Source organism: Anopheles nili, chromosome X (genome assembly GCF_943737925.1).
Source record: "Anopheles nili chromosome X, idAnoNiliSN_F5_01, whole genome shotgun sequence".
NCBI lineage: Eukaryota > Metazoa > Arthropoda > Insecta > Diptera > Culicidae > Anopheles > Anopheles nili.
In genome coordinates, this window is record NC_071293.1 from 2525072 (window position 1) to 2543990 (window position 18919).

General features: G+C 49.4%; 2 protein-coding genes across 2 annotated transcripts in view; one reads left to right on the forward strand and one right to left on the reverse strand.

The window, feature by feature from the left end:
- Positions 1-9519, forward strand: part of LOC128728421 (protein lap4-like) — a 36268-nt gene extending 26749 nt beyond the window's left edge. Inside the window, exons 17-24 of the mRNA XM_053822044.1 lie at positions 900-2324; positions 3609-3708; positions 3776-3980; positions 6502-6702; positions 6764-6962; positions 7023-7220; positions 7450-7683; positions 8171-9519. Of these exons, the coding sequence (XP_053678019.1) occupies positions 900-2324; positions 3609-3708; positions 3776-3980; positions 6502-6702; positions 6764-6962; positions 7023-7220; positions 7450-7683; positions 8171-9178 (3570 nt within the window). The 3' untranslated portion in view covers positions 9179-9519. The remainder of the gene's footprint in view (positions 1-899; positions 2325-3608; positions 3709-3775; positions 3981-6501; positions 6703-6763; positions 6963-7022; positions 7221-7449; positions 7684-8170) is intronic.
- Positions 9520-10098: 579 nt separating this feature from the next.
- LOC128728833 (protein trachealess-like) lies at positions 10099-12498 on the reverse strand. Its single transcript, XM_053822481.1, has 5 exons — positions 12296-12498; positions 11319-12212; positions 11131-11237; positions 10532-11064; positions 10099-10409 (listed from the first exon to the last, which is right to left on the reverse strand). The coding sequence occupies exons 1-5, from the start codon at positions 12496-12498 to the stop codon at positions 10248-10250; spliced, it is 1899 nt and encodes a 632-aa protein (XP_053678456.1). The 3' UTR covers positions 10099-10247.
- Between the last annotated feature and the right edge of the window lie 6421 nt (positions 12499-18919).

An 18919-nucleotide genomic window follows, 5' to 3' on the forward strand; every position in this document is an offset into this window, starting at 1 on the left:
CGAGGTGAAACAATCCTTCCTGGGAAGGGATTCGTTCTGATTTTGCTGGGCCAGCTTTCGGTGGATGTTTTGCGTTTCTTCCACGTATTTCATCTTTACAGTTGGCTAACGAAACAATTAATATTGAGCTTTATTACCTAAAACTCCTTATCATAGGTGTTTAATGTTTATAGTTTGTTACGTGTCTATTATAGTTGTATTTAGGTTTATTGCTCACTCAGCTCCATTGTCTTTCATCCTTACGTTGTTGTATGTTTGTTCAATGTTTTGCGTTTTTTTTGTCATCGATCATAGTTGATATGTTACGTTCGATCATGTCGCCTACATTACCAGTTTGTTTTGTAACTACCACTGAAAATCCTTAAAGTATACCGATTTGGTTGGACTGCATGAGGAATTATTCTACTTGTTGAATTTGCAATCAAGAGTCATTTTATACTACCCAAACATAATGCTCTCAAATATCTTTCTATACCACTCAAAAAAAAACACTTTATGAACATAAACTATAGTTCTTTTTTGACGCCTACTGTGGAGTTTAATTCAGCTCTGCTATAGTCCAGAATTATTCATAACAATAAAAACGAATGATACCTCATGAAGTCAAGACAAATTCTAATATCCACTACATTCTGATCCCGTTGAATACAATCATGTTATGTGTAGCTCGTAATCGCCATTACATTAATACTGCTTCCGGTTCCTGGCACCATATCGCTGCACCCAGTTCATGCTCCCTGTCCTATACGTCCTGTTCTCATATTATCTCTCTTTCTCTTTGCATATGCGCTCTCTACTTCCCTGCCGATTCGTTCAATTCGACCCGATATCTGGTGTCGTTACTGCATAAAAAAAACCCAAACGAATAAAAACACACACCCCAAATATGCAATCTGTAGGTCGAACGCCGCTTCGGAAGCGTACGGTCGTTGTCGCATGCGAACGAACCTCCCAACTCCTCAATTAACTCCTCCACTGTAGCAAACCTCGATGTCAGTACTAACCATCCCAAGGGCGAGCAGAAGATTGTGCGGCCCCACCGACCACCACCGCCACCACCACCCTTTGCCGCGTCATCATCCACCAACATTCACGCCCCGGGCAAGGTTCTGGACACCCCACCGCCGCTACCCACTCAACCACCTCCGAGGTTGTCGGGCGAATCCACCGTGACACACCGGAAATCGGTCAGCTTCGACCTGCACGAGGACACACACGGGTTTGATACGGCGCTCCACCACGCCCGGGCTGCCTTTTCCGGATCTGCACCTCCACCTGACTTGAAAGGTATTCTGCGAGCGAGTAGCCCTTCTTCGACGACTCGCAGCAGTAGCTCGACACCCGAAGGTAGCCATCCTGAGCGAAGGGTTATGGTGGCTAACATCGACTCCGATCCCGACACCGATTCCGACACCGAAACCGACTCCGACACCGATTCCGACACCTCAGCAACGGCCATCTTGGGAAACGCGACGGAGCCGCCATCTGGTGGCGAGAAAGCTGGTCCTATCCGACGAGCTGAGGTTGTTCGCAACCAGGCTGCACGTACTTTGCAGGAGGAGTTCGGCAAGGGTGACTTAGTGGTGTGTGAGCATGACGAGGCGACGAACACGATCCGGGAGGTGTCCGTAGGATCTCGTACGGAGCGTCTAGAGATACTGTCGGCCAAATTCGAGACGTTACCGACCAAACGAACGGCCCAGTTCGTGCACGAGAACACACCGAACAACCTGCTCGTACCGGACGAAATACACCGTCAGGTGTTGCTCGAGGAGAACGACGTGCGCAACAAGATGTTGGCACAATACGCACAGTACACGGGAACACCGATACCACATCCCCATCATCATCTTTCGGGTGAACCGGTTGGTAGAGTCCCATCCCCTTACTTATATGACAGCAGTTCCTCGTCAGTGTCACCTTTACCACATTACGTTCCTGGCGGCTATGATCCGATGCATCACCACCAACATCAACACCACCAGCTAAAACCGGCTGAGTACGGCTACCATCAACTACCAGCGCAAATCTACCCACCGGTGCAGATCCTGCCCGTACACTACGCCAAGTTGCCGACTCCACAACACACCATCTACACCTACGCCTCTGGTTCGGTACCTGTTAGTCACGCTCCGATCATGTCCCTCGCAGCCACCAGCCCACCGTTGCCGTATGTGCCCCCCCAATACCACCATGTTGCGCCCTCCCACATCGTGTCCCATCCGGCGTACGTCGGTGTACCATCGACCAGTATGACCGGTGGCACGTACGTGTCTTCTGCACATCCACCTGTCAGCCATACGCCGGGGTCTGCTCATATGCCGGTGAGTGTTCCGACACGGCTTCGGCAGCCGCCAGCCGACTAGGGCGAACCACCGTTGGCCTCCAGCGCACGCAACACACGCACATCCACGCACACAGACACGCTCCAACACCGCATCGTGTGTATGTGTAGGTGGTAGATGGACACAGGGCAAGTGCCAACCGACGGGTGTTCCCACTCCACGGGGTCTCGGGAGGGAAGAAAGAGCAAGGATTCTTCCCGACATGTTAGAAACACATACGTGCGCGCGCGCACACACACACTCGCACAGGTGCAAGGTCCTGGCAGGCACCGAGTGGATCATCGTCATGCCATCGTTAGGTTGTAAGCTCATCACCTCATCACCATCATTCACTACTCATCGGTTGATTGAGATTCAACGCGTGTTGCCTACCGTTCGTGCGCGCCATCGCACAGTGCCAAGACATCACTTTAACCCAGCAGCAATCCTGCCAGGCTCTCGTCTTTCTTCGAATCGCCCTTCATTCTTCATGTATGTCTCATGTGTAGCTAACGAGCACGATAGTGAAGCAGCGAAAAAAAGAGAAACATATCCACAATACCACCTCAATTGTCGGGAGGATAGAGTCATAGATCCTGCAGTAGCTAGTATTGTAAAATGAGAAGTGCAATAGTTCTAGCAGTAGCAGTAGTTGTTGTCGTATTGTAGCATTTTTACTTTTTCTTACTAACATGTTTCTATTAACCTGGGTACGTGCTAAGTTTCTTGCTATCGAATAAATGTCGTTCCCAAAGCTGCATTCGAAGACGATTTTCATGTCAGCCATGTTGTTTCGGAGGGTTTCGTGGAATTTTCCGCACGCGAAACGCCTAGTGTAATGTGAGTTCATTGTTGTGTTAATATATAGCAAAACTATTTTGCCATCCATCTCACTTATATTTAAGCGTATACTAAGCTCGTTTACCTTGGAACATGGAGCAGCGTGGACATCACAGTTGAGTTCTTTCTGTTATTTTGGCTGCCATTTACCGGTGCATGCGCTTTGGGGTTTCGTTTTCTTTGATTAATGTTGGACCTCAATTGTCCCAGTTCGGGTTTGCAGCATTACCCGGCCTGCTCACCACCAGCACACATCACAACGATACCTAGCAGGATCGCAACCACTTGGCCAACCGAACAACTGCCTTGTGGGAACTGACCCTGGAATATGGATCTTGTGGACTTCTGCCATAATCGAGCAAACCTCAAATTTATCTCCACAACCTCAATGGATTCTTTGCAGCTGTTTACTGAATGTGTTTGTTCTTGACTCCTTCTCCACAGTCACCTCCGATGGGACCGAAGACGCCAAAGAGTGTGTCAGATAAGAAGCGCTTCTTCGAGAACGCAATGGAGGATCAGCAGAAACCCACTCCCAAATCAGGTTTGAAGCACATCACGCACAGTATAATTCGCTTATCTTGATGCACTTCTCGTTTTCCTCATTGCAGATAAAGTCTTCTCCTTTCTATCACAAGATGAGGTAGAAAAGTTAAGGCAGGAAGAGGAGCGCAAGATCGCAACGCTAGGTGTAAACCAGCGTTTCGGTGCAGATCAGGACGACGAGGATGATGAAGACGATCGGTCAGATTCTGGAGAGCCGGATAAGGCGATCACGCCTGGGGACAAGTCCGACATCAATGACAATAACATGAGGTACGTACTGACCAGGGACGAGCCCTTCGAGCCGCCAATCGTGCCCTTCCCGCAAAGTACGCAAGAGCCTCTCGGGTCCGCTTTAGCACGAACCGAGGACGAGCGAGGAGTTAGAGTGGAGACGTAGCAGTAGCTCGGGCGATGCATCTCACTCACCACTACCATCCCTATCTCGCACCGTTCCGTTAGTGGTCGAGGGTTTTTATCCTTCCAACGGGCTAGCTGGCCATAGATTACCGCTTTTACACTAGCGTTCTTATGATCTTGTTGCTCCTTTTTTGGGATGTGCTCACTTTGGACTTTATCTATCTATTCATCTGTCTAGCTCTCGTTTTATGACGTATCAGGAATAACACTAGATTACTAATCGCGTGCGCGGAGATAAGAACACAAATCACTCTCTTACAGCCACATAAGTACACAAACTGTCTAGCTATCCACTTACCTCTAAAGACACTCTACACGCGTCTACGTATTAAGATTTGTTCGTACTAGTGTGTAATAGTTGCTGATTTAAACCTAACCTTTTCACCTTGTACTTCCTCCAGGAACCCGTTGGCAGAAATTGACGCTGTATTTAGAACATAAATCCCCGATGCACTAACCAACTCTCCCACTCCAAGAATCCAAACGAAACCACATCCGCTGCGTGACAGCGGTCCTGATCGGGACGTCACGCTCACTCGTGCTGCATTGGGCGCTCTGTTGTCCATGTTTGCCTATCTCTAGCCTATCTCTTCCATCTGTCACTGTCACGAATGCGTGTCCGCTTTCCTGGCGCATCACGCCTCGTATGTGCTGCAGCTAAGATTTCCCTCTCTATAATTTCCACCGTACATTCCTCTTCTTTTACGTGACGAATCGTATACACCTAACGAGGTAGCCAGTAGACGGGAACCACTCCACCCTACGGAAAGGTGGATTCCCGGCTTTTTAACTTTATTTTAACGTGTCCATGTTTTGTCTAAGTGTAGGTATCTGTTAGATGAGAATAGTTTACACCAGCTCACTGACGAGTCTGTGCCCTTCTCGCTCCCGGAGCAAGATGCAAGAATCCTTTCCAAGTATATTTTTTTGTTTAAGCGTTTGTTGTAATCCTTGTGACGAAGTTTCGTCTAGCAATGACTTATCCAAGCCACTCGTACCTAGAGGATTGCGCTCTGGACCGCGCTGTACATTCATTGTCGCGCTGAATGTTGTTTCTGCATGTTAAAGCCTGTCTCGTTGCATCAAGCACTTATCGTGTCATAGACTTAAGCTAGTTCAGTTGCACTTCACTGCAGCATGCGTTATACCTCAGCAATAGCTAGGGAATGTTCGGGAACAGCCCAACCCTTCGGTAGGGTAGTCCCGGCATTCATCTCAAACTGTTGAACCTTCCCTTGATCGATCGACAATCGATACTACATGTACGTATGAAACTGTTTCGATTTTAATCTGTCCGTATTTTAGCTGCTACTGTTACACATATGAATGTATCATACACGTATATTACGACAACGTGTGGCCAATCGATAACAGAGCGGTAGCCAAATCAAACGAAACTATCCCTAATTTTATTTCGTTCATTCGTCGACATTCGAAATATATATTTTTTTGTAAATACCTCTTGAATGGATTTTTAGTGATAATAATAAAACTAATTATTGTATGCTTGCAATACGCTCTGTCTCTCTTTCATTTCCTCCTATCATTATCCCGCATCATACTTGTAATAAGTAGGGTTAGAGGGGTTGTTATTTTCTATATATTTATACAATTTATTCGCTACTTCTAGAGAGTTCTGATGGGATTCATGGCTTCCCTGTCCACTATTTTGAATTTCGGGACCGTTGTGGGTGTTGTAAATTTCCCTTACCTTCTCCTACTCTACTCTCCACCCAATAACTCAATACAGTTAGATGGCAGAGCCTTCGTGTGGCATAGCGCTCTGTTGAAAACAAAAAAGAATAAGAGCCGAAGGAATAGAAGTGTTACCGATCACTGGGCCAGCTGTGGCTACCTTAAGAGGAGGTGGGATGTCGAAATTTTGGTCCTTGCTGTTATTTGACGAGCAAGAAAATGATTGCGACCAGAATTGGCATATCCATCTGACACACCTTATCGCGTTCTCTCTCTATCTTTCTCTCTCTCTCTCTCTCTCTCTCTCTCTCTCTGTCACTCTTCCTCGCTCTATCTGTCTGTGTTTCTTCTGGTGCCCCTCGAGCCCGGCGGCACGCTTGAACATGCTTTCATTCGCGCTCAAAATATGTCCCCGGCTTTGCGCGTACGCTTGCGACATCTAACTTATATTTGGATATGAAACCTCAATCTCACCCCTTTTAACAATGCAACCTCACAATCGTGAACGGCGCCGAACGAAACCAATTACCGAAAAACAAACCCCGACCCAAATAAAATGGTAAACGAAACCGAATGACATATAAAAAAACATATGTACGCCTCAATAAACGTGCACACACCTAACCAAACTGGTGGTGGTGTGCATTCGTGGGGGGAACGTACTGCGGACATCTACCAGGGAGGAGTCTTCTGTACGATCCGGAGTTGCCGATGAATCCAGGGTGTCAGGATCGCTACTGACGTCACCACTTGTCAAAACACCCATGAGTCGAATTCCAATTCGAACGGTGAATGCCGAGAAGAGGGCTCGTGCCAGCAACTGTCTGCCACCGGAGTACGACGAGTCCAAGCTGAGTCCGTCCGAGATACGGGCACTGAGGTAGGTTGGATCTGCCATCTTACTTTCAAACACACCTAACGCTGTCTTACACCTTTTGCAGAGCTCAGAAGAGGGCGGCTTGGAGACAGGCGCGTTTAAAATCACTTGAGAACGACGCCCTGCAAGCTCAGATCATGATCCAGACGATGAACGCCGCTGGTCTGAACAACGAATCGTCTGCGAGTGCGGGTGATATCGTTGACGGTGATGCCAATCAACAACCGACAGGGATATCTCCTCCACCAATCAATGACAAGGAGGTATGTAAGCAAGGATCTTAACTCCAACGAAGAACCTAACAATTACTCCTATTTTTTTAGAAACGAGAGGTCTGGCGGCAGAATCTTCTGCAGTCACTCGAAAGTGACGCTCTACAGGCACAGATGATGATCCAGACAATAAACTCCAATACATCTGGTGATGAGGCAAGCGTGAACGACAGTGTTGATGGTATCGGGTTGTCAACCCAACGGCAACAATCGACCCGAAGCTCCCCACCACCGACCATCGACGAAGAGGTAAGTAAGCAATAGAAATGTCACCTGTGTGAACTAGCTACTAGTTGTCTAGAACGTCGAAAAGCATCGCATAACCCCTGCGATGCGATGAAAATGCTCCCCAAAATACGCCTGGATCGTCCTTTTGTGTCCTTATTCTCACCCCCCAACACTTTCTTGACTCTCGACTTCCCTGTCCTTTCGGTGACCCTTGTAATTCGTACACCACCACACACAAACCCCACGTTAGCTGGTACAACGTGAGTACAACGACGGCAAGGACATCGACGACTTGACGGAGGATGGCACCGATCGGCTGCATCAGCGATTCCCACGGCTCGCAGTGAAGTCGCGACCGGGCAACGAGGTGGTCGTGCGTGAAACGGAGACGATCGTAGAAGAGAAGGTGACCCGCCGCACCGAAGAGGCTCCCGGTGGAGGTGTACGAACCGTTGAGTACATTGAGAAGGTCATCGAAACCGAGGTTAGAATGTGGGCCTTGTGGTATCTACGTACGAAACGCACACACACATACACCCACGAACACCTACACCCACATCCCACGCACCACACGTAGTGGCACTCCAGTTCGCAGTAGTTCGCAGACGTCGCTTATGTAGGCCTCTTCGCAAGCTCGCTTCGCTCCCAACGCACCGAACAGACTGTAGACTAGCCGGACACGTAGTGAGACATCCTGGGTGGGATTAGGTTAGGGTTTAGTTGCAAAACGTAGCCGGAAGCAGTTAGTCTCCTGAACGCTTATCAAGACAGCGCTGCATGCACCTGCTCCTCCACGTACACTAGATCCTGCGCCATTTTTGTTCCGTTCGTTGGTTTATTCCGATCATCAGCACCGCGTGTTTTTTTATTTTTCATTATATACCTTAAATTACCTCACATTAAGAGGTATCCCTGTCTGCGATTTACATTTTGTGTGTGGTGATTCACATCCCTTTTGCCACTCGTTACAGGTGGAGACGATGAGAGAGAAGATCATCATGTTCGAGCTGGAAGATGCCTCGTCTGGGGATGGCGAACGAGACACTAAACCTGGGCAGGAACCTGTAGCAACACCTACAGAGGAGACACAGACCGAACAGCCGCAGAAACCGGAAGCGGTCCCTCTGCAGACGATCGTGGAGGTAATCAACCCAATGTTGGCAGGTGATGGTCATCCGCATGACATCGCTATTGGCCGGTACAACGACGTTGCGTACGGTGATGACTCACTGGCAGCCAACCCGCTCGAATACGGCCGGTTTGCGTATGAACATGGTGCGTACGAGTCCATCAACGACAAGATGAAGCACGTCCTGCGCGAACTGAAGCAGAACGAGAAGGTGCGGCAGAGCCTGTCACGGAGTTTGACAGAGGACGAGATAGCGGCGTTGCAGGCTGCCGATGGAACTGCAGAAGAGGAAGATCACGAGGAAGAAGAAGAAGAGCTGGAGCTGGAAGAGGAGGAGGAACCGGAACGATACGAGGAGAAGACGGGCGCAATCGGGACGGTGTTTATGGTGCGTGAACGGCTCATCAACGATTTCTACACCCATCAGAGTGACCTCGCACAGGAGCAACAGCAGCAACAGCGGAAGTACAACCAGAAGCTGCTAGAGGACGCGTCCTATCGTGACTGCGAGGTGATAACGAACCCGAACGCCGAGGGCTTTTCCCAGGTGTTCGACAACCATTCCGGCCAGCTGTATCAGCAGTCGTTGCAGTCGGAGAAGCTGCGTGCGGTGTTCGGCAGTGATGGCGAGGACGACGACAAGGACGATGACAAGGACGATGAGGATGAGGAGCGGGATGACCAGCGAAACGGAAATGCCGGAACCGATGGTATGATGCCTGTGAGAGTGGCTGACGACACTACCACTACTGTGCGGGCCTCACCATCTCCACCGCCTCCAGCTTCAGCAACTACCGGAGCCACCGGGGCTAACAAGCGGAAGAAGCGAAAGGGCAAGAAGAAGAAGTGAACACCGGTAGAGCCTGTTTCCGAGACGATGACGACGACGATGACGACGATGATCCGTATCTTCCAGGAGCGCCGGCTCCTTAGATAAATGTAGACGATGTAAACGTGTACCGGCACGGTGTTAGGAAGTACTGTCAAGGATGCGTTTCCGGTTGCGGGAGCTATAGTCAGGCGTCGAGGGCAGCTGTTTCGGCACACGAGATAGAGAGACGTAGAAGCAGATTACTTTTCCAATTAATATTACTTCCTTTTTTTAAACCCCCTATTATTAACGGTTCGAAGCCCGACGCGGCCTCGCGTGTAGGCGATAATGATAATTTATCCTTCAGTTTCGGCCGTTCTGGTCTTTGAGTAATTCGTTTAATTTATACGCCTACTACGCGCCTACGGTAGTGAGTGTGAGTGTTTTATTAATATTATTATAATAATTATTATTATCATTATCAGTTGCAATAATTATCCTCTAACGAATTCGCTCTTCGCCTCTTCATACGTTAATGAGCGCAAATATCTCATAATATTTATCGCGACTTATGCATTTGCACATGTTTTCGGTGTGTAATATTATGGTTTCGTTTTTTTACATCTAAATCTCTCGACTCGATATTGCTTTACACAAGATTATAGTATAGTAAGGAGCGTGAGCGCGTGTAAAAAGGATGTGCAAGAAGCATTTCGACCGGCCAAGGTCAAGGCCTTCCGGTCACCATTCCGCTTGTCGCATTCGAGCAGCATTCGATTTTTTAAATATATTTTCCCCTGCTCTATTCTACCGCTCCTCTTTGTATGCCCTTCTACGCCCTGTTTCGAACATGTTAGGATAATTTTTTTTTCTTTAAATTTACTCAACCGACGCGAGTCAGTCCTCCCTCCATTTCCGGTATGGCAATGTGTAAGCCGGCGAAATAAAACGAATCATGTAACTTAACCGTGCTGGTGTGTCTGTTTGTGGCATTGAAAGAAAGCGGGAGTTCGCTCGATTGAGTGGTTGATTGCAGAAGCTGGATCGTTGACTCGATGTCCCCGAATGGTAGGTTCGTCCCTTAGTAGGGTTGATCGTACAGGGTGTCCTAGTGTGACTCCTGCAACACCTTCTTGGACGGTTTGCTCAGCACGCGGATAACGCTGGCCCGGTTGTTGACACTCTTCTTGCCACCTGTCGTCTTCTTCTCCAGCGTGCCGTTCTCGGTTGACAAACCCATCATCGGGCTACCGCTCTTGAGCCGCTGATGCTGAAATGGAACCGATGTTGATGGGCGAATATGGCTTAGTTGGTGTGCAACACATCAAACAGTAGCAGAACCATCATGGCACAGATCCACGAGATCCTGTCAACCCTAGAATACTGCCTTACCTTGCTGTTGCTGCAACCCTTCTCACGTTCCATCAGTTTGTCCTTATAGTCAATGTCCTTCTTGTCGTTAGGAGTTCCATATGGCATCGCCAGAGATCCTACCTTATCCGAACCGTAAGCATTCTTTCCGAGACCGGACTTCTCCAGTAGTTCCTTGTGATCGACGTGGCCGGTTCCATCCAGGTGGTATCCATCTGCGGCTCCACCGTGTGTTGAGTGGTGTGACGCTCCAACACCTCCATCCAGCTCATACTCAGCTGACGACGACGGAGGAGGCTTCTTTGGACCGCCAGGTGGCTTCCCGTGGTGCGAGTAGTCACCCAATACACCTGCCGCCGACGGGATCTGCGAGATGTCCAAAATCAGGTTCTCCTTCTCGGGCTTCGTAATGATGTAGTTGACACAGATCACCGTCTGATCGTTCATATTCTTCGTCTGGCAAACCATCGTGCAGCAGGACTGAATCCAGAAGTAGCCCGCGTTCTTGTTCAGTATGCGGTAGAATGGTGTCAACACCTGGCCCTTCTGGATGACTGTAAGCATCCAGTGTTGGTAGAGGTTAGTGCTTTGTCATGACCGATAAGAGGACATGTACTTACGCTCACTGTGGCTCTTCTTGAGCTTATGTGCGTCCTGTCCATGGCACAGGGTGTAAATACTCTTGCCATTCAGCTCGTCAGCAGTGTAATCCAGAAAGCTGGAAATCCTACCGAACAGTGAGATCGAGGGGCATGGCAATTGGTTCAAATTTCCCACTGAAGGTACCCTTTCTCCCTTCCACACCTACCTGTTCTCGCAGTGAATGATTGTGAGGTCGAGGCTGGTCCGGAAGACGAACATATCCGATTCGAGCTTGATCTCGTGCAGAGACGGTGGAGGCAGTGCAATACCGATCCCCACCATCCCGATCACCGTCTGCTTGTCACCATGCGATGACTCATCTGCCCCTACACCGACACCCTGACCCACCGCCGCTGGACCCTTCTTGCGAAGGTGACACAGGAGCAGAATCACTCTGTAGCCAGATGACTTGAAGTGACAGCCACGTTTGGTGAGCGTTGACTTCATGCGAATGCAGAACGCCCGGTCATCGCCCTCATACGACTCACCCGGCAACAGGCCCTTAGTACCTGGCGCATCCTTGCCGAGCTTCAGCACAGTAGATTTCTCTGGTGGTTCATCACCATACCCGCCATATGCCGCGTATTCTGCGCCTTTCTTGATCCCCAACTGCTGCTCTACCTCACCATGGTCGCTCTTGTGCACGTAATCGAAGATACTACTGCCCGTCATCTCAACCTGCGACAATCCAAGGTAGATGGAAACCGTCTCAGAGATGTACAGGAAGCGTCCATCCACCCCAGTCGAAATGGCGAACCCGTCCAACGACTGCAGGATGTGCGTCCCGAGGTGTGTCTCGAACATCTCGTTGAAGTACTGCGGTGCGTTGTAGCTCTGGAAACCGAGTGGTTCCTTGCACCAGGACGGCACACCATTTTCGCTGAACTCCTTCAGCTTCAGGTAGCTGATTGTCAGCCGAATGATGGAGGCCTTGTCAAGCTGACTAGTGATGGCCGCTGGTAGAGGCAACATCTTCGCCAGCTCGTAGAACTCGTAATTCTCCTTTCCCCGGCGTGACCTGGCCGCATCGCGTGACTTCTCCTTCCGCAGCTCAATCAGGCTGGTAGAAGAGTCGTACGTAGGTGTTAGAAAGCCGCCAAAACCCTTCCCAGAGGTGTCTGAAATATGTAAAGCCGTACTTACCCGGGCTCGACCGTCGCCAGGTTGCTCGCAACGCCCGTGTTGTGACCCTGGATGGAGGAGTACGTGATCGGGCAGAAGTCCTGCCCAGAGACGATCCACGAGTGCGGAAAGCCGGAGTTGCTCATGCTCAGGGCGTTCGACATGATTTGTGATGAACGGTGGAAATTGCTATACTCGACTTGCAAGGAGGAGAAAGGGAACATAATGCTGAAAGCAACGACAGTTTTACTGGTACTGGTCCGGATTACTTCCACCACGTTTCTCGGTGTTACAACCGGAACACTCCACCAGGCTACATTTAGGAAGGAGTTTTCTTTTTTTTACGTGGAATTCATCCAAAAGTGACCCTCGCGTGGTGTGGAATCGATTTTGAGAAAGCATTTTTGGAAGCCCGTTTTCGGGTGGAAAATTTGAATTTTAGCGAACCGTTTTTCGCGGCTGCAACGGCCAACACTTGGCCAAGGGTGGCCACCACTTGGAGGTGGAAAAAACAAACCTTATTTTATCTCAAAAAAGCCTCCAACATCACGGACACAGCGGAATTTTCTTCCAGCCAAGCAAACGAAGTGGGCCCATTTTCGATGTTAGCATTTTAAACAAAATACGTTAATGAGCTCCCCTTAGTGTTGAGCCGTCTGGGCTGCACTTTCGCGTTTGCCGTTTATCAAAACCACTGTACTTACGAATTCAGCTCCAGTTCCGTCGTGTTTGCGGTCCCACTCGAGTTTTGTCACGATTTTTACACTTGAAACGCTGCTTTTCTCTGCACGCGAATTCAAACACGTTTTCAATTGCACATTTTCCAGTGCGTGCTGCACTCGTCCTGTGGTGAGATATGAACGACGGTAGCGCTCCTGCCAACGTGGGTGGTGAACTCATGAACTACTCGGAACTCAGTTTGAGTGTGGGCACCCAAGAGTTGCTTGACTCAATGAACTGGGGTTTAGTTAAACAGCTCAGTGGAATACCGATCGATGAGTTCATTTTATCGTTAAAAAAACAACTAATTACATTATTTAATCAGCTTACGATAAAGAATATACATAGAAATAAATAAAAGTGACTTCCTAAACATTTTCTATAGACTAACTTTATCGTATCATGTACGAAAGGTTAAAGATAAATTATATAAAAATATTTAATTATTCCTTCATTTCATTTCACCCTGGCTTTACCATCACCACTCAAAATGAGTGCCACTTGAATTGAAAACAAACCCCTGTGAGTTACGGAATCTGCACTCACTTTTGGTGAAAGTTCGTTGCACGGCATGAGTGCCAGCGATGTGAACATCCCACAATCGATTTAAACTGCCCCCTGCATGGTGCTTATTTGTAAAAGCAGTCAGCAAAGGAATTGTTTTGCTCGTAAATAACATCGAATCAGTAATATTTTTTGTAATTAAAGGATATATAATCTTGACAACAATTCTTGCAATTAAATTATACCTGTAAATTAAAAATAAGCCATACACATAAGCTTCTAGAAAGGATGGTTTGAAATAATAATAGCCATTCAATCATTATTTTTTATATTGACAACCAAGGGTTTTTCTTAAATTACTAATTTTAAATGCGAAAGACGCTTCCACTTGTTCATTTTTCACATCAAAATAAAATCGCTTTGAAGCAATTTCTCGAATTATCGCTTGAAGGATAGCATCTGAAGATAGAGTACCTGTAATTCGTTTAAAGCATAACCACTCGTAGAAGCTTCCTCAAGACGTATTATTTCAAGCGTATCAAAGAACTCTTCGTTCGTTGCCCATAGCAACTAGCATAGTTGTCCATAGTAACCAATAGTAGGCATTCTGACATACTTTCTTGTACCAATGTTTTATTCTTCTACGACGCCTCGCCATTGCCGCTTTGAGAGACTGTAATACCTCGAACATTCCTTCATGGAACTTTAATTTTGTCGAGCATCCTGTTTCATAACACCACATCAACCTGCAAATCCTAGCAGTTATTAGATTATCTAGCTGAAACAGATTTGTAGCAGCTTAGCTTTTACCGACGATTTTTTTTCATGTCATCTGATATGCTTTCCTAGCTCTTCTCGATCATCCGGCTTTTTGAAAGCACATCAATAGGTAGAGTAAATTTATAGAAAAATAGCACACAACACAAAGCATACCAGCAAACGCTTTATTATCTCGATATGCTGGTAAATTCAAATCTATGCCATTTTTGAACCACCCCGGATGTTCCGAAGCCCGGATGAACGCGAGCCCGCCGTCAAATGAATGACATATCGAGTGACAACGGGAGCGCCTACGGTTGTGAGTCAGTGTGTGTGTGTGTGTGTGTGTGTGAGTGCGCGCGATTGTTTTGATCGGTGCTGCCTGCGAGCTAGGCACTGCTCGAAGTGATGTCGAATATTGTGCAAATTTCGCGAAGGAAATAATCCTCGGTTAGGGACAATCGCGGTTAGGGACAATCGTTCAGTGAAGCAGCGTGGGTGCGTGTGCACGAGTCTCGCGAGTGCCATTCGGTTGCAGGTGACTTGTGAGCAAGTTTTCATTGAGCCCCATTTCCCATTTTCCACCATTATTTCCTCAGGACCAGTTTGGTCACCAACTTCCTGGTTGCTGGTTTCGCTCTCGTAACCAGGGGCGCTGTGCCGCAAAACAGCGAGTCCTTGGCATGATCCGGATTCAGCGCGCCTTTTAGGAGGTGTGTCCCGTTTTTGGGTTACGGTCAACCACCAACGGTTCGCCTTTGTCCACGGTGGCACACCAATGGTCAGCCGTTCAACAAAGAACCACCTCGCGAGACACGAGACACCGGTTCGCCTTGAGATCCGTTTTCGTTTCGTTCGTGGCCGGGATTGCGGGAAAACGACGGTTCCGGTGTGCCATAGCCCGATTCACCGAGACACCCGGGACACACACGCGCGCACACATCCATGCTGTCACGCACGCACGCACACGCGCACCACAGCTCCTTGGCGGGGATTTTTGGTGGTGGTCATCAGTGCGCAGGTACGGCAAACGGGCGTGAAAATCATCGCAGTTCGGAGCAGGGCCGCGACAAGCGCGAAAGGGGGTAATTTTTCCGTCCGAGCGCGACTCCGCAGTGAGGCGACTTTTCACGCAAGCACGCACGCACGCACGCCTCGGAGTTGGTCGTGCAGCAGCGACGGACGTGTGGTGCGTTCGTTTCCCAGGGGGAGTGTGAAGAAGAAGAGCTGGGAAATCCCGGCACAAGGGAAGTCAAAGGACCCGCAAAGGACAGTGCGTGTGCGTGTGTGCGCGTGTGTGTGTGGTGAACCGGAAACGCCACCAGTCCGCGTGGAGTGGCCAATTTTCCTCCACGTACGCGAGTGAACTCGTGGAAAACCTGACCTGGCAACCCGCGTGTTCGTGTGTCCGTGTGCGTGTGTGTGTGTGGTTTGGTGGTGGGTGGGAAAGGACCTCCGAGGGCAGGAAGCCATCCGCTTCCCACCCTCGCCACGGGGTGCCGGTCGGTCGCAACGATCGATTTCCGGCCAGAGAAAAGTCGGCATTGGGTAATCACGTCAAGTGTGACCAAAACGAGCAACGAACGGCCATTGCCCACCTTGGGAGGGGTAAAATGGGGGGGAGGGAGCTGGGGTGGCTTCTTTGCGCCCTTTTCCTCCGTTTGTTTGCCCTTTCCCCCAGCGGTTTCGCTGAAAATGCGTGCGAACGAGGTGCGGGAAGCAGCATTGTGTCTGCAGGTGTCGGGCAAAATGCTATTTATATTGCCGTTCAAACATCTCAGGGAACGGGGTGAGGGGGGTGGGGGAGGCGGTGGGGGTACAGGGAAATCACACTCACATACCAGAAGTGAAAAGAGGAGGAAAAAAAATGCTTCAACAACCACAGGAAATAAAGAGGGCTGAAGAGGAAAAAGAGGAGAGAAAGCAAAAATGAAAAAAAAAAAATGAAAAACGAATCCAAAAGCGGAACACTCCGCGTTTTGCGGAAGCGTGGGTCCATTTCCTTTTTGCCACCCTATTTGGCCTACTTCCTCCCCCTCCCAGCAAACCCGCTGTCTTCTGCTGTCCTTAGACACACACACACATAGACACAAAGACGTCAGGCCGAACGTTTGCCGGGGTCGGTGGAAAATGGGCAGCACAATAGAAAAAGAAAAGAAAACCCCGCAACAAAGCTTCGATAAAGACACCTTCTTCAGGGACGTTTGCCGGGCGCGACCCACATTAATGCTGGGACCGATAACGCTTCGGTGCATCCATTCCCTGAAGGGCCTGAAAGGTCCTTCCCGGTCCTTGGGCTGATGAGAAATTTAAAAAGAAAAAAACAAGCAAACCCCCCCCCCCTTGAGACCGCAAAGCAGCCTTCTTCCGAGGTTTCGTTCCGTTCCAACAAAAAAAAGGGGAGCAGTACCATGTGCCTCTCTCTCTCTCTCTCTCTCTTTATTTCTCTCGCATAACCTCTCGCTCTCTCCGTGCGCACATGTGTGAGAAAAGGGGGGGGGGGGGGATAGCGTGATTAGTGAATCGATTTCGAGCCTGCAACCTGCGAAAGGATTCGCGGATCTGCTGCTTTTCGGTTTCGTCCTTTCGTGACGTGTGTGCACGTGTGCGTCTGTGTGTGTGTTGAGTGAACAATAAAGAGTTCAGAGAAAGGAACTTCACGTATTCCGACACACAAGAACGGTTCTCTGTTGGAGCATACGGCCGAAACATCATCCACCAGGATCCACGCATCCTGACGCAGGTCCTTTTCGTATCCCACCTGGTGGGGCTGCTTCAATCAAAGCAACGTTCAACAAACGATCCAATCATTCAACGCGTTTCGGGGCAGCTCCATCAAACGCCTTCATCAACGTGCCAAGGTGCCAGAAAAAAGGGGGCGGAATGTCCTGCTCGCAAGGACATTCGCTCGTTCACACGCGAACGTGTGACGTCGCCTGTCGCTGAAGTCATCCGCAATCCCTGTGGTTACCACGTGTGCATGTGTGCATGTGTGTGTGGGTGCGTTTTCTCATTAATTTGAGTAAAACAACCCATTCACATTAACGCCTAATGTTTGTGCCTCTTCCGTGAGGACGATGCGATGGCTCCTGGAAGTCGATTGTTTTATCCTTTTTCCTTTATGGCTTTTTTTTCGGAGGAAAAACGCCCAACTTTTCGCGTGACAACCGAACAGGATTAGCGGTTCGGGTCTGGAACGCCAAAGGACACCTCCCAAAGCGCCCTGCCCTGTTTCGGCGCAGCTTTCTCTCACACTGTACTCTCCTAGTCTCTCTCTCTCTCTTTCTCTCACCAGTGTGCTCCCCTTTGGTGGTTTCCTTCTTCCTCTTGTGGGAGCTCCTTTATCTTAATTCCATGCTTACAGGATCAACAAAAAAAAGGCTTCTAGGCAAAGCTTTTCCCATTTCGCACGGTGAAAAAGGCACGCGATCCGGGAGCTGTCATGCTCGGGCTTTTCGGATCTCTCGCTCACACACCCCCACACTGGCTGGGTTTACTTTCTCTCCCCTTTGTGTGCGGCTTTGTGTGGTTCTTCTTGCTCTTCTTCCTAACCGATGGAGAAGACACACACAGCGAGGCGAACGCGCACACGTCGAAAGGAGCGAGCTGCCCCACGGGCTTTTTCTCGAGCAGGATATGCAGCGAGCGAATGAGAGAGAGAGTGAGAGCGAGAATGTGAGCGCACTCCTTTCGTGGGGTGGTTCGATGTTACTGCTGCTCCTTCGGACACGTATCGATTTTCCACCAGCAAGGGACTGCACAAGATAAAGCCACACTGTCCTGAGCAGCCCTTAAGGACACGGGCCAGTGTTGGTGATTCGACGAAAAGGACGAAAACCCCCAAAGGACACGTTCCCGTGCCCAGTGACAGTGAGCAGCAAGTGACTGTGCGATTGAACACCTTCCATTTCCACGCATCGTTTGCTCAGCTCACGAGATCAGCACCCCAACACACACACACACGCACGCACATACACAGGCGCGTGTGCACGCACGCCCATAAGGACGCGCACACACACACACACACGTGTGTGTGCTCGAAAGGACGAAAGGAAACCCGAGCCAATGGCACGGATTGAGCAATGCGGCAAGTGCTCACAATCGAGCTAGGTCTGCGGCTCCACAGCTGACGGAATCACTCCAGAGTCCTTTGTATCGCTCATCGGGTGCATCGGGGCGATTGTCGCAACAAAGAACCGTAGTGATTACCCGCGTGTGTGTGTGTGTGCGCGCGTGTGTGGCTCTAGGTGTACAAAACCACAGCTTGATAGGTTTCGACGTGACAGCCTCAGAATTGCTTCCAACGTTTTGTACACGTTAGTTTCGAAGCTGCCCAAAAACGCTGAAGGTCAATGCACATTGGGAGTTGAGAGTGCATATTGGTGGAGCCTGACAGCAGATCCGGGAGCCTTGCTAGTGGTAGAACCGGTATCCAGCAGAATCTCGTTTAGGTTCCAGACATTTCGGGGTCCTTTCCTGCTAGTGTCGGTTGGGGAATGACGACTAGCAGCAGTGAAGGACCCCACACTCCAAAAGCGAGAGCCCTAGAGCCTTGCCTTATATCGAACCTTCACGCAACACTTTTTACAGCCAGTTAGCAAGCGCACCCCGTGCTCCGCATCTTCCATCGGCCGTCCGCTGACGTCCCAGTCCCCCAGATCA